The 16512-nt window shown below is 33.5% G+C and overlaps 1 protein-coding gene across 2 annotated transcripts in view; it reads left to right on the plus strand.

Annotated features, from left to right (window-relative positions):
• LOC149075320 (segment polarity protein dishevelled homolog DVL-3-like) overlaps nt 1-16512 on the plus strand; it is a 28539-nt gene that overhangs the window by 1457 nt on the left and 10570 nt on the right. For both annotated transcript variants that reach the window (XM_089242678.1, XM_089242679.1), the window contains exons 2-12: nt 5224-5396; nt 7368-7437; nt 8666-8799; nt 10097-10176; nt 10599-10658; nt 11331-11490; nt 11745-11838; nt 12487-12556; nt 12770-12857; nt 14690-14818; nt 15667-15794. In XM_089242678.1, the coding sequence (XP_089098804.1) occupies nt 5236-5396; nt 7368-7437; nt 8666-8799; nt 10097-10176; nt 10599-10658; nt 11331-11490; nt 11745-11838; nt 12487-12556; nt 12770-12857; nt 14690-14818; nt 15667-15794 (1174 nt within the window). In that variant the 5' untranslated portion in view covers nt 5224-5235. The remainder of the gene's footprint in view (nt 1-5223; nt 5397-7367; nt 7438-8665; nt 8800-10096; nt 10177-10598; nt 10659-11330; nt 11491-11744; nt 11839-12486; nt 12557-12769; nt 12858-14689; nt 14819-15666; nt 15795-16512) is intronic.

Consider the following 16512-nt stretch of genomic DNA (forward strand, 5'->3'; position numbering starts at 1 on the left):
CAGCCTTTTTAACATCAAGATCTGGGGGCATTATAACTATGTTAAAATCGGGATTATAGTAATAGTTATAAAATATAATATAGCTGGCCTACAAGCAAGGCTCCAGCAGAGAGAAAAAAAAACCTTGTGCATGTAGAGATCCAGAGTATTTCAAAATGGCATTGTGTAAAAAAACTGTGGTAGTATTTTTGAATGTGGCAATAGCCCCACCCCTGCCCCCATATCAACAACTGATTCAGGCAGCAGTTAACATATTCACCAATCTATTTCAGATATATTTCTTTGAACACCTCAATCGAGACTTATCTTCGATCAATCAATGCGGGTAGAATGGTCATAATGCATGGGACCAGCTAGACATGGCTGTGGCCTTTAAGTACTCTGTGTGCCTCATGATAAAATTTAGTACTGATTTTTGAGAGTAAGTAGAGTCAAACTCAGTCGTAACGCCACCATCCATCCCAAAGAATTTTGGCATTGTAATGAAATTGACATTATATCGGATCATGGATGGAATAATGTTTCAGAGATGCTCCATTACATAAATTCACATGTTTGCTACGAATTGCTGTATCTCGGTGTCTTATTAGTGTTACTCCATAAATAAAACAACCTATTTTATGCGTATTCAGTTTTAAGTTGGGAAAATTCGGAACAGCTTTAGTGTAATTCAGAGGTTGTAGATTTTTAGGCACCAAATGCATTCAAAAGCCTGATGAAAAGTCACCAAGGCCATCTACAGATGCCTAAAAAAACAATCACCAGCATAGAAAACATAATAACAATAATTCAAACCAACAAGCATAATAATAATATCACTTTCTAGACAAAACGCAAGAACAAATATAACTGTGTGATAATGACCTCAGGATTATGAATTATTCCTTATTCCCATCAGTTAAAAATAAATACTCTGTTTCGTATGTAGATATTTAATCAATGTTAGGTTCTAGATAGAAGAAGAGCCATGACACACACAGCGCTAAAGATAACTAATTTATTCTGTGACAGGCACTCACTGGGTGCTGCATGAGAACAACCTCAGCTGCCATTTTTTGGGGGTGTTGCCATGCAAATTTAAAATGTCATGGAAATTCAATACCATTAATGTGAACACATAGCATTCCCTCCCTTTATAAGCAAAAAGAAAAAAAAAAGCATAGCCAGTTATTTCCGATGATATAAATAATTTTTTTTATTTCTGAGTTGATAATTTTCTTTCAATCATAAGGCATGGCAACAAATGATGACGAAGAATAATTAATATAACTGAACAATACAACCTGACCTGATGATAGGAGCATAATCCACAACTACTCGAACTGGAAAGTGAACAACGAAATGTGCAACATCTGTTTCAAATTTCAAAAGACGGTCCAACAAACAAAGGAGAAACCCATTTTAAAACCCAGCAGAACTAGCGTCACCTACATAAAAAGAACAAGAGAGATGTGGCAACCAGAGTGCGATTATGTTGGATTTGGCAACGTAGACCTATTGTCGGGCCATCTAAAAAGAAGTCATCAAGGGATCTCTGGATTTTACTAAAGCAGTTCCGAAAATTCATAAAATTGTAAATACTATACAACGACTTGAATATTTCTTGATATGAAACTTGACAGAAAAATATACTTACCTTTGAAATTATTTTAATTCTGCATGAATTGAGTGGCACATTTTATAAGTACAAAAAAAAAAAAATAATAATGGCATTGTTTTTTTATTCCGTATTGGTCACAAAAATTTCCTGTTTTCAGATATTAGAACTACTCTTTTTGACATGATTGAATAAAGCAAATCGAGGCAGATGATAGCACTCGAAATGTATTGGCCAGCAAGTAAAAGAAAAACTTTTTGAAAAAAAAACCCTTTGAAAAACTTTTCTTGACAACCTCTCTCAAACAAATTTTTACAGTACACTTATTGTACGCTTTCCTTTATCAATAAATTTGTTTCTTTTGAATATATTGGTTGTTATAAGCTCTAAAAGGTCCCCTACACAGGCTCAGGTATTCAATGTGATTTTCTAAAACCCTGATCACACTATTCTTTAAAGTCATTTGCTCTAAACTTTTGTTATACTGACCAATAATAACAGTGGGATGAAAAGTATAAATCCTCAATTAATTTCAGGGGGGGGGGGCAAATTATGGGAGAAGAAATGTATAAATTCTTGGAAAATGACACGTGGACTCTGTATACACCCAAACAATAGTTGGTGCTAAAACAGGTTTTTTGCATTGTAATCCCTATATAGAAGATTCGTTTACTGAATATTTGTGGCACTCTGATGGGGTTTGACTGTGTGAATTGTAAGTAGGCATCAAGATGTCAGGGCTTGACAAATCTATTGCCCGACATGTAAACATTATGATAGGGCATGCATTTTCTGTCAGTGACAAGCTCAACGCTAGCGTATAAAATAATGGAACAAGTAGGTATAGTGTAATGCCTTTTGGTGATGTGTTGACAATTTTTTTGAGAAAAAATCCTCAACACATTATTGCCAAAAAAAGTATAATACCATGGCTGTTAAAATGAAAAAAAATTAACAAAAAAATAACATTGTCAGACTAAATAAGGGAGTGAGTGAGATTAAAAACAAAACATTCTAAATTAAATAAGGGATCCAGATCAAAAATATAGCATCTTAGACCAAATATGGGATTGAAAATAACAACCACAAGAGACTCTTTTAAATAATATAATAGTCCTTCCTGATCTATAAATAATACTTTGCATATAACAGGAGTATTACAGTCGAATCCCATTTTAATGAATACTGTTATTGCAAAAATCTCGTTTTAACGAACACTTTTTTAATCCCCCAGATTAGTTTACATAGGTACAATGCGAAAACCTGGAATTCTTTTATAACGAAGGGATTTATCTGGTCCCTTGGAGTTTGTTATAACAGGAATCAACTGTATTTATATGCAATAATTGGTTCACCATGAACTAATTGTCATGGTTCCTTTGATAAATTTCATTTTTTACTGGGGATTACGCATAACATCCAAGGGTAATTGGAAAATTTGATAAATGCTAAAAGAGAAATTTCACTTTTACTGGTGATTAGGCCCATGTAGCAGGCAAATATGATACATACTTGAAATTCATCTTTACCGGTGATTATGCAAGATAACCTATATCAGGGTAGAATGGTAAAATTTGTTAAATAGGAGTTTGCTATATTGATGTTCGATTGCAGAAGTCATCAAATAGAAGTTGATTATAGGTATTACTTCGGGGATGTTAAAAAAAAATTCGCTGAATCAGAGTTCATTATGCCCGGTTAAAACTCAGGCTCACAAGTACGGTAACTAAATCAGTGTTTCTCAACCTTTTTCAGCCCATGGCCCTCTTTGGACAATATTTTTTCTTGTAGCCCTCTGTTTTTCTGACCCACCCCTACCATGAGTGGTGAGGTCCAAGAGTGGGACCCTTTCTATACAACAAACCTACACAATGCGTAGAACCTCCCTATACATCAGTTTTCTAAACTTTGTTCCATCCCCTCCTTGTTCAGAAATTTTTTTCTCTCGCCTCCCCACTCAAGTGAACCTATAGGATTCTATGTTAAACCAGTAGCTTTTATCCCCCCCCCCCCAGACCATTCCATCGCCCACTTCAGGAAACACTGCTATTCATCAATACCCTGGTTCTGCACCTATCCTAGGCAGTAAGCTTCCTTCTGGGGGGAGGGGGGCGGGTTTAGGCACTATGGCCATTTCAATGTCATGAGTCCCTGAACAAAGTGATGTTCTGGGGGCCCATGCTTTATTTACAAACTTACATTTGAAAATCATCGCATCAGATCACATCTTGTAGGCCACAATATGAGGCCCTGGGTTATGATCATATGGGCCCATGGGTAATAATGATCCTGGTTCTATGGATAGTTCTGCTGGATTGGGAAAGTAGTCACTTTTCCCTGACATAAATTTCACTTGAAAGCTATCTCTTCACATCTCTGGCCCTTTTACCCTTGTCATGGCTTCCCTTTCATCTGATTTTCACCCTTGGCTGCATTAAAATAACCCAGAACTGCAAGGGGTGCCATATGGCCCCAGGTTGAGTATCACTGATCTAAATAAGAAAACTTTTCATGGTGATAGAACCTATTTATCAATATGAAATGGCAATTATGCATAATCACCAGTAAAAGTGATATTTTTTGGTGTCATCAAAAGTTACCTACGACGCCTGGTGCTAGAAATTCTGAGAATTATTTTATTTGATGAGAGTGAAGTACTCTAGAAAAAGCTAGAATATCACAATTGCAGCATTCGACATTTGTACTGCAGATGATATAGTATAGTGTTGAATTTTGCTTCTCAAAAACAGAAGAATTCCATACATTCAAGTATAATAGATGCATAAGAATGTTTATGCTCAAAACAAGTCTTTCTTAAAATCTGGGTGATATTTGTAATGAAAAGAAAAGAAAAAGGGAGGAAAACATTTCTTGTCTTCAAAATCACCTGGATTTGCAAAAGACTGAAGATAAATCTTTTTTTCAAGATTCCGATTGTACTATTCAAAACATGTTGTACGCCCCAAAGAATGATTGACTTTCCAAGTTGACCACAGACACAATCTGGCGACAGCAATTCTGACACTTCTTTTTCAGTATCGTGGGGCTTAATCCCTTTGGGGTGTTTGCGTGAAGAAAGGGGAGAGGTGTATACTGAGCCCATCCTTGTTATATTTTAACAAAGACGTTAAGCGTTAAAGGAAAAACTAATATAAGGTTCAGAGCCATTTGGAAGCAGATATTCTGTCTCATGTTTTTACATTCAGAACTGTTTTGGAAAGGATTTTTTCACACACATTTTTACATGTAGATCCATCGGTCAGTTAAGGCATAGGCCTTCCTGGGTGTGGCCCTCATGAAAATAAGACTAGGTTAAACTTTTCCTGAGTAATACATGTAAATTGGTAGACAGGCATTTCTAGCCATATAAGGGGGCTCACAAAAAAAATGTTTGCATGTGGGCCCATGATTCTCTTAAGAGACAGCTGCTCTGTGACTTGCACTAATAATATGTTGATTGCTCTTGAGGGTGAAAAATGTGCATATTTTTGTGGATTTCTCTCAAAAACTGTTCTGTATTATGCATCCAATATAATTTGTGTATTTTTCGGTCAATTTATAAAATCTTATTTGATTGATTACTATTTTTAATACTTTTTTAAATCTTTTTTTTTTTGTGTCAATAGATCCATTGAGACATGGATGAGACAAAAATAATTTATCACATTGATGATGAAGACACTCCGTATCTGGTTAAAATCTCGATTCCTCCAGATCGGGTTACGTTGGCTGATTTCAAAAATGTTTTGAACAGACCAAATTATAAGTTCTTCTTCAAATCTATGGATGATGACTTTGGGTATGTATCTGAATTGTGTGTATAATTTTTTTTTACAATGCTTATTGTGTATTTTTTATTATGCACAAACATGCCTTACAAATTGATACTTGAAATCACACATAATCCTTCTTATTTTGTTAGTGTCATTAGAACTCTTCTATAGCAAAATGTATTTTTCACTGGAATACCAATGTGGCAGTTACGTCACTATTTCATCTCTTCTTGAGTCCGTGGAACCAATATTTCTGAAGTCCCTCCTTTACTGCAATTTTATATATTTTGGGAGGGAGGCACATAATCCAGAGAAATTCATACATTATCACTGAATATACAGGAATGTTGAAAATATGAACCCAATTAAATGTTTAATGCAAAAATTAATGAAAATTTTAAATAGAAGAAAATTTAGAATTCTCAATATTAAATCAGTTACAATGTCTTCTCTCTCAGATATAATTCAGATTTTATGAAAAAAGCAATTAAAAAAATAATTAAAATTATATAGGATCTAATGAAATGATGAAAAAAAATCTAGAATTGATGAAAGTTTTCAGAATTTATGAAAGAAATCATTTAAGAATTGGTGAAAGCCTTCAATAATTTGGGGCCCCCAGTTTGATTTAGGACTCTGTCCCCCTTTGGCTCACAACTGAAAACAAAATTGCATTTAGTGACCTGGGGCAAACATCTATTTTAGTGATTTACTCACCTATGATTAAGGATGAAAAAATTTAAATTTCTTTTTAACCTTGGGCATTAAATACCTTTCCTTAATTTTTTTCCCCCTTCTTTGCAGCCGAATGTCCTTTGTGAGACCGATAAGTTGCCCCTATGGGCCCAGTGCAGAGAGATATAAAAGTTCTGGCTTTGCATATCTGCACTTCAGAGCAGTAGCATACCTTCTCTGGGTCTCAGGGCAGACATTTTCTTGAGGGGCCCCACTGAAAATAAAAAAAAATTATGCAACTGAGTGTAAATTTTTGTGAAGCCCCCATTCGTCTCGGGCCCCAGTTGCCCCAGCCAAGTTATGGCCCTGCTGCACTTCCAGGTTCAGAAAAGATGCACATGAATTATGTTGAAATGCATAGATGGCGGTGCACAAAATCTTACCAGATTGTACCAATCAACATCATCTACTCCAATATATTGAGATATATTGCAGCCAGCGTTCACCAATGCACATCTAGATGCATGATTCAAGCATCAAAATTAAATTTTACCCCTCCAAATTTATTTGAGGAGTGAAAATACTTTTAAATTTTAGGTAATTTTTTTTAATAACTATTTCTGTTTTTCCGTGAAAAATACAAGTTTTTTTACACAAAACCACCCCTTAAAATTTTTGAGAGGAGTGAAATTACTCTCCAAAATTATTTTTTCAGATAACACTGATTGCAGTACTATTCACATAACACTTTCTTTTATGTATATGCACAGGTTGATGAAAACAATTGTTTTTAAATTTTCTTGCATCTGTTCTTTTTGTAACATAAATGAGTTAATTTAAAATGCTTGGCTTACTGGCCATATTTCATCCAGAATTGCCGTAATTTCCAGTAAATAAGCAGAGCTAAGACATAACTTAGAAAGCCAACTTCAGCTGACCAGGTGGAACTGACTGAAACAAACAGAACAGAAGCCAAAGCTATTATGCTAACCTTGGCTGACTGAATAGTGGAAAAATACTGCTATTTTTAGATTGACTCGGCAGACCAGGCTTGACTTGCTGAGATTCATTGTTCCCCATGCCCCCATACTGCTCATCCTAGGTGGCAGTGGCAGAGTCATTTAATTAGTTCTTCTCTTCATTTTAATGTTTGCTACATAGTGGGGCAGGTCTCACATTCATTGTAATCTTTATAATTTCTCATGTGAATTTTTTCATTTACGTGAAACTTTAATATTTCGTAAATTAAACTTTAAGAATTAGTCATATTGTGTGCATATTTACTGCAAACTTATACAAATGTTTGGATGCTTCTTTTTCAGAGTTGTCAAAGAAGAAATAAATGATGACAATGCAAAGCTTCCTTGTGTTGGCGGAAGAGTTGTTTCCTGGGTAAAAAAAAAATATCCATCTGTTTTGCATTTCATTTTTTTATATATTAATCTTCAATATTAATTTAAATATGTATTCTAAATATTTAAATACCACAATTAACTTTTTGATTTCTCATAGCTACAATGTGTTATGTAGCTATACCCCGAGGTAGGTCATAAATGATGACAATGCAAAGCTTCCTTGTGTTGGCGGAAGAGTTGTTTCCTGGGTAAAAAAAAAATATCCATCTGTTTTGCATTTCATTTTGTTATATATTAATCTTCAATATTAATTTAAGTATGTATTCTAAATATTTAAATACCACAATTAACTTTTTGATTTCTCATAGCTACAATGTGTTATGTAGCTATACCCCGAGGTAGGTCAGTAATTTGTTCCAAAACTGCCAAAATAAGTTGAAATTATGCCACTGATAATTTCTCCCTCCCCCCTTCTGAGGAGGAAATGGCAAAGAGTGGTAAATGTGCATATGTGCTTGTCTTGTTAATGCAAATCTCACAAAGAAACATTGTTATTCTAAGAAGATGTCAAAAGCCTACAAGATTTTCTAAAAGTGTCTCTAATTGCAAAAAAAAAAATCATTTTCGTGATGATATAACATAAGTGTGAGATGAGTGACATAAGTCAGGGTGTTGCTGTATAATGCTGATGTCCAGTGATAATATGGAAGTTCGTAATTATTAATCAGTTTTTTGAATGAAAAATGCATATTGGACTAGGGCTTTGATTTTATATTTTATTATTACGGTATATACTTGTGTATAAGCTTTCAAAATTGTAAGTAATGTAATGTAAGTAATTGTAAGTAATGTAAGTAATTGTTTTCAAAAATTTCTTCTTATATTAGGGGTGTTATATACAGTAGACTCTTGTTAATCCAGCACACGTCAAATCAATGTGTGCCGGATTACAGAAATCACCTGATTGCTGGAAGTCAATTGAAAAGCCCATTTAAATAAACTTTTGCGCAATGACATATTTTCTCTCAAATAGAAGAAATCCCGCCAAAAAATGGCAGATTACTGGACATGCTGGATTAGTGCACCACCAGATTATCAGGAGTCTACTGTACATGTCAGTTTTTGAAGCAAAAAGTTCACAGCGAATTGATTTGATCCATTATTCAATCCAGTTATTTGTTATTGCTGATCATTAGTGCAAAATATTTAATAAAAACTGCAAAGCATGTCAAATTTACTCACATATTTCTTTGTCATTTCTCCAGCTTGTTACAGCAGAAGGCAGCAGTTTATCAGACAGCACGTCCCAGTGCACAGATACATTGTCTCAAAGGTCTGAACTACGCCTACCGCTTGAGAGGACGGTAGGCATCGGTGATAGTAGGCCACCATCTTTCCAGTAAGTTTTAATCTGTTTTGCATATATATCCACAAACTTATATATATATTCAAAACAGTGGGCTGTCATTTATAAGTTGATGTGGACTGGACCCACCTTGGTCGATTAGCTAAAAAACCTTATTGTATAAACTTCACTGGATTTTGTGAGGGCACACAAAATTAAAATGTAAATGATAAAAATTTCCTCTAGATCAGTGGTTCTCAACCTTTGAAAGCCCACGGCCTGGTAAATCTCTTTTCCATAAGTGAAACAAGAACTAACAAGAAACAAATGGGAAAATGAAACTGCCAATCACTCACGGCCCAGTGTGACTAGTGTTAGGTCCCGGCGGTAGAGAAACACTGCTCTAGATTACGCACCGAGATTAAGGGAAGATAAGCAAACACAGGGGAATCTAGGAATGAAATGTTGCAATAACTATATGGCTGATTCGAAACATTACTTTTTTTCCTCAGTAGCAAAGGAAATAGTAGAACATAATAAATACAATTTAAAAAAAATCTTTAATAGCATAGATTTATTATGCCAAGAAAAAGTGTCTAAATACATTTTGATCAAAAAAGTCATTTATTTTTTCAAGGGAATTTTAACTTACTGCAAAATGCAATAACAAGACCAAATGATCAGGATGACCATTGCATGCTTTTTAAAATAGGTTTTAACAGGCAAGCTGTTGACAAGGACGTATAGTAGTATTTTTATTCATGAGCACATGAGGATTAAGTTTTAGTGAGAGACGAAGACAAATTTTGAGAGTTTGATTTTAACCTTCAGGGTGAATGGTTGTCAGTTTCACATGTTAATATAGAGATGCTCTGTATTGAAGTGAAATAAAGGAATTTTCCATATTCACTGCTCCTTATACACCCCACCAACCGTCACAAGATATAATTTTGATTTATTTACATCTGACAACCTGACATTTCTTTTCATGTTTATGATTTAAACACAACCTTTTTATTAATTTAACAGGTATTTTTTTAACTTGACTGGTTTTTCATTGCTAATTGATCATCCCAATAACCCACCAATACCTATTATTCAAATAATCTATCATAAATAAATTTATCAAATTTTTTATTTGTTCTTTGCAATTTAAGTGTTGTATCATATGATTTCGCTTATAAACTTTGATATTTAATTGAAATTTTTAAGAAAAAAGTTATATGCTGTAGTGATATGAGAATTTTCTCAAAGAAAAAGTAAAAAATGTGAATTTACATTTCAAATTGATTAATGGCATGAAAACATCCATTTTTTTTAGTTAGTAATTTTCTCTCCCTTTTCTTCACAGTGCAAACGTCTTGGAACATAGAGATGGTCTTGGGGACACTACATGTACAGAGACAGAATCAGTTATCAGTTCAAGAAAAGGTAATCACTTGAAAATTTGAATCTGTGGTTCAACAAAGATGGTCAGAAAGTAAAAAAAATTAAAACTTTGAAAACTTAGATAAAATTTTTTTTTTAAGATTGTTATTTGATTGGTCGGTTTTCTGAGAATTAATCATGTAATCATTATAAATTCCTAATTTATTCAAATAATATTCTTTTGTACTCGCAAGCCATTTATGCAGTTTAGTTATCCTATTTAACAACTAACGTGTATTTCATTTACAAACGTACAGTTATCTCTGTACTCAACAGTTATTCATTCTGGCATTCATTGAGTTCAGAGCATTCACTGATTGCCCTTACTTTTTATTATTGTTAAATACAATGAATACTGAGTTTCATGTGTTCCACAACTTTTGAGTGCTTGGGTATGACTTCAATTGTGCTTTTATCTTATTCAGATCATCATCATGGACATAGACCGGTCAAGCACAGAGAGAAACATTTTCATGAAGACCATGGTAAGAACCTATTGGCGTTTAATATGCACACATTGAATCCATTGATCTCTAATTTTAAAAGTGAGTTTAAACATCCATTGAGACTTATACTGTTTTCGTACCCATTCAGAATTAGATTTAATTGGGGTCCCGCTATAATCAAGTACTTAATCTGAATTTATTTAATCACTCAAGACTTTGCTTCTAAAGCACTGTGAAATGTCTAATTCTGAGAAACTGTCTTTTCATGCTGAAAATTATCTTTTTATGAAAAAACTAATGATTCTTCAGTTTTTTAAATTCAACTTGTGTTTTTAATCTGCTCGTCTTTGTAGGTCTGTTCTATTTTATGTATTCTGTGTCATTGGTCGATATGTAATAATAACTTTCACAATATTTCAAAAAGGTTAACTTAAAGAATTAAAACTTACAGTAATGATATCAATCAATCAATCTTTATTGTGTTGCATATATTATGTCCTACAAGTGATGGTATCAACATTATCAATATACAGTTTGTACACACAAAAAATATCAAAAATAGACACAATGATATGCTTATCAGAAACTTTACCTGAACTTTACCTTTATCAGAACTTTATCAAATGTATTTAAAAAAAAGAAATAAATAAATTTAAGTTTGTATCTAATATGTGTGCCTGTATGTTCATATTGCATTTATTTTTTATGTAGGTCCATGTGGCTGTCCTACAAATAGAATAAATGGACATACAAAGCAGAATCATCTTCATTCTCGACACAGAGGTGGTCATGGTTATGAATCCTCGTCTATGATGACAAGTGACATTGAAAGTACCAGTTTCCTTGATTCTGAAGAAGAGACTACAAGCAGGTGATTATTTTTTGTCTTTCGTTATTGTTTTTTTTACTATCAAAGTTTAGGGTGTTTTTTTTTGGAAAGTTTCATATTTTTACACCTTCAAAGAATATTGTCTCAACCAATGTCATACTCATAATATTCGTGTGAGTTGTTCAGTTCATTTTTATTATGGTTTTATTAATGGAAAGAATTGGCTTTAAAATATCATGTCTATCTTCTTCAATAGTACAATAATATTTATTTTTTCCTTTCTTTTTTATTTGCAGAATATCAACTACAACTGAGGAAAGCAGTGTATCTAGAATACATCCCAGACATAGGAGAAGACGACGAAGGCATAGAATGCCACCTATGAGCAGAGTCAGTTTCTATATTTTTTGCCTTGACTTTTGTGATGTGAATTATCATTTTAAATGTACTGCAAATATTTATTTTATTTTATTTTTCTTGCATCAGTTTGAGCTTTATATAATGACACTCACTTGCATTGATTGGTGAAATTTTAGTTCATCTCTTCTTTTTTAACCACATGGTTCTAAAAATTGAAAGACATCAACTGATTGTCATAAATAATTGATGATAAAGGGTGATTGTTTGAATGTACAGTTTGTCATCTATTGATCATTTGATCATTTTTGTCGTACCTTGGTCATTTTCTGCACACAAGAGCTAATCACACCAGGACCTACAATTTATTGCCGATTCCAAATGGCAGGTTTGTTTTTTATATTCATCGAGAGGTTGGTGCACTAATCCCTTGATGGGGAACTCCCTGCTGTAGCAATGTTTTCTGCGGTCATGTCACCGTTTTTGTTGTACCCCTGTGACAAGCACAAACTGGGTATCAAACTCGCGACACCTCTAAACATCCTTTGGTACTTTGAGCGAGTATCTTATCGACCTGGGCTATCGCGCCCTGTCATCTACTGAAAACTTAGCTAACATAAATGAAAAATAAAAAAATTGATCTAATATTTATGTCAAATTTTATTTTTGCTTATCTTTCAGACATCTTCAATCAGCAGTATAACAGACTCTACAATGTCATTGAATATAATCACGGTCACTCTTAATTTAGGTGAGTGAAGTACTGTATAGCTGTATGTTTTGTTATACTATGCTGGGAGATCAATATAAATTTTTTACTGAAAATTTAATTTGTGATTAGTCAATTTTGAATTTTTTGTTAACCATATTTCTTGGTAAAATTAACAGTTATATCAATGGGAATGTTAACAGAATTGCATTAAATATTTCATTTGTATCATTTTCAATTGTTTTCATTCTGCAGACACAGTGAACTTTCTCGGCATCAGTATTGTAGGACAATCAAACAAAGGTGGTGATGGTGGCATATATGTGGGATCAATAATGAAAGGGTTAGTGTTTAGCGGCATTTGTTTTTATCAAGTTTGATTTATGATGCAATTTAATGTTCAATTGCAACTATGGATTCAGTGTACACTATAGTATCTTAACTTACAATTTTAACTCGTTCTTTAGAGTTATTGTATCATGGAAATCTTAAATCTATATATATAATTTATTTTCTGTGTGTGTGCACGCGCACGCGAATGGTGTATACAAATCTCAAATTTTAGATCGATTGGTGCCAAATTTCGCATATATACCAAGTGGGACCTGACTTGAACAATAGGCTACTTTAAAAGTTCATCAGAGTAGGACAAATGGTCCGTAATGGGCAAAGAACTGTCAGGCAACAAGGGTTTTTGGGCCTCAATAATCATTTTCGGAACGTTTCCTTTGGTTACCCTGGTTCCCTAGCAATGCGTTTCAGACATGTATATGCCTTTACAAAAAATGGTTTGTCACTTTAACGCTGCCAAAATATTTATAATAGTTTATGCCTTTATAATTGTTTGCCACTTTTTCAATCCTCCCAGTAATGAAGTTTTTTGAATAGATGCCAGAATCATCAGCATCACTTTGAGGGTTAGACAAAAGATGATCCCCATAGAAATTAGTGTTAAAAGTGCCGATTCTACTGTAGAAATGGGGAAATTTAGTGAATTTTCCACCACATCAATAATTTTAAAAATTGTATTGAATTCTCAATTTTTGAAATATTGAGTTTGCTTAGAGATACGGAGCCCAGAAAATTAAATATGAAGTAATTAACCTGACCTATTTTAGAATTGGATATCCATGCAATAACATTGATTTCAACTTTAATTTTCATGCTTGAGACGATATGAATAAAATGTCTCCGAAATGTATTTTAATATTCAAATGCATAAATTCATATAGTTTAAGATGTTTTAAAATTAATTATGGGCCCATAAAGTGCATCGAAAAAATTCTACAGCTTTAATTAAACATTTTTGAAAGCTGAAACAGGCAGATGGATAACTTGAAGTTTGGGGGAGGGGGGGATCGAAATACCTAGCACACCCCTTAAAAAAGGGAAAAATATCTTTCTATGTTTCTTTAAATATAGATTTTTTTTATTTCATGAGTCACGCAGGAAGTCGCCGTATTAGTTAACTTAGACACAGTTTGTATATCCCTCAAAGAAAGAGGGAGATATCATGTGATCCAGAAAGCCTCATTGAAGAAAACCCGGGCAGCGCCGGGTATTATAGCTAGTGTACTTATAAAATAATTTAATTCCTATTCATTTTTTCCACCACTTTTAAATATTGATACTTGTATAAAATCAATTGGAATGGTAAAACACAGTACAGAAATAGGTTTGCTTACAGGACAAGCATGAATTACCATTTGATAATATGTGGGGCCGGTGATAGGTTTTTATTGTTACAAGACTTGTGTATATATGTAGTACAGTCTAATAAAATGTAATTTCAGCGTATTCGAGATGCACAAGCTTTATTTTTTTAATGTCCTTAGGGGTCATTCAAGTATTACGTCAGCATCGGGAGGGTGTTTCGGATTTGCTGACTTTTGATGACAAGGGGGGAGGGTTTGAAGATTGCTTACGTCATCGACCACCCTTTTTGAAGATATGAAATATTCTAAGCTGCTGACGAAATTTTGCTGACAAGGGGGAGGGGGCCAGTGTTTTGCTGACAAGGGGGCGGAGGGGAGTCAAAAATGGCTAAAAATCTGCTTACGTAATACTTGAATGGCCCCTTAGTCAAATAATTGTTTTTAAGTTGCTAATGGAAAATTTTTGTTGCATCATTTGAATTCAATAATTTGAATTGTTCAACCATTTGCTGCTTTACAGTGGAGCTGTCGCTCTTGATGGTAGAATAGAACCTGGAGATATGATTCTTCAAGTGAATGATATCAATTTTGAGAATATGAGCAATGATGATGCTGTTCGTGTTCTTAGAGAAGCAGTGCAGAAACCTGGGTAAGTAGCTTATATATGTGTTGATATACTTGGCTGTTGCAGGATACTAATGCTAAGTAAGCTTAGTGAACTAATTATTTATTTAAGAAATCGTATAATCATACATTCGAAGTATAATTTTCATGTTTTTCATCAAATCTGTTCAAATAACTGAAGAAGTACTGATCTGTGTGTATATTTTGTAGCATACTTTTAAATGCAAGAAAAATTCTTTATAATTTAGAAGTAAATTTAAGGATAATACTCAGGGGTGTATTCCTATTTCTTTCCTTTTTGTTAAATTATAAAAAAGCTGTCGTTTTGCTCTAGAGCAGATAAAGTACAACATTTTTTGCACATAAGCAGGGTTGTTGGAAGCTTATGGTGCCATGCTTATGTACTAGTTATTAATATACTATTTTCTTGAAATATAAAGTCTTATTATGTTGTCACATATCCGATGACAATAAGTTTTATATGACCAGTAAAAACTTAGGAGATTGTGTAGTTAATCAATCATAAGAAAACTAATAAAAGAAAAAAATTGCTTATATGTGTAGCAAAGATATCACCCTTGTAAGCTTCCTAGAAGGATAAATATCCCTTGGAGTTACATAGACACTTTCTGTGTGTTTGCTCAGTTTGTATTACCTATGTTTCTTTGTGTGTTTCTGTCTTACTGTGTTAACTTGTGTATGCTTTCATATGTGAGAGATGTGCAATGGTGATAATATTTTTTTTAAATTAATTTCCAAATTCATTGTGAAACTCCCCCCCCCCCCCCGTTTTATGTGAAATATTTATTCAATGTGATATTTTGATGTGAAAACTTTCTCATTAAAACTACAAATATTAAAATAATTTTGTAGGCCAATCAAGCTGGTTGTAGCCAAATGTTGGGATCCAAATCCTAAAGGTTACTTCACGATTCCACGAACAGAGCCAGTACAGCCAATAGACCCTGGGGCATGGGTTGCACATATCGAAGCCACCAGAGGTACATTTTTTGTTCTACTCTTGCAGTTGTGCACATTGATGGGATGTATATGAAATTTAAAATTTTATCCTTTGAATAACATAGTGTTAAGTTTTGATTTTTGTTAGAAAAACCCTTCAATATAGCAGAAGACATTTAAGTGCCATTTTACCCATCGGCAAAAGAAGTCACTTTAAAGTGAAGTCAATTTCCTTGAGGGGTTACAATACCTAATCAATAGCATTAGTTATTAGTAAATCATGTAATTTGTTACATTATAACTAGTAATAGTAACACATGTTAAGGTAAGTGCACCAGTAGTGAGCCACTTGTTTTAAAAGTTGGTAAAAAACCAGATTTCAAGATCAACGATTAATTATAAGAAAAAATCTGAATAGTTTGAACTTTTGTCTATTATATAGCAAGTCCCATTGTTTTATTTTTCAGTTTGTGTTGAAGCTGGATGGATTTTTTGAAAAGTGGGTGAAAAGGGAGTATTGCTTTGACTGATTTTTAGCACTTTTAAAAAGACGTGTGCATCAAATATTTTTCCCTTCCACTTCATTTTGTTGTAAAGTATTATTTCATGTCGGTACATTCTGAATATTTTATCCATTGTGTTGTGGTTCAAAGATAAGAAATTGATGGTATATAAACCTAAAGGAGTGGCCCACTTAGGGGTCAATAATTTTCAAATTGTTTCAATAGTGGGCTGCATGGTCTTATTGCAATTATCAAT

Source organism: Pholcus phalangioides, unplaced genomic scaffold, assembly GCF_987345545.1.
Source record: "Pholcus phalangioides strain wild (caught in Gottingen) unplaced genomic scaffold, Ppha-v1.0 ptg000015l_1, whole genome shotgun sequence".
NCBI classification, from domain to species: Eukaryota; Metazoa; Arthropoda; class Arachnida; order Araneae; family Pholcidae; genus Pholcus; species Pholcus phalangioides.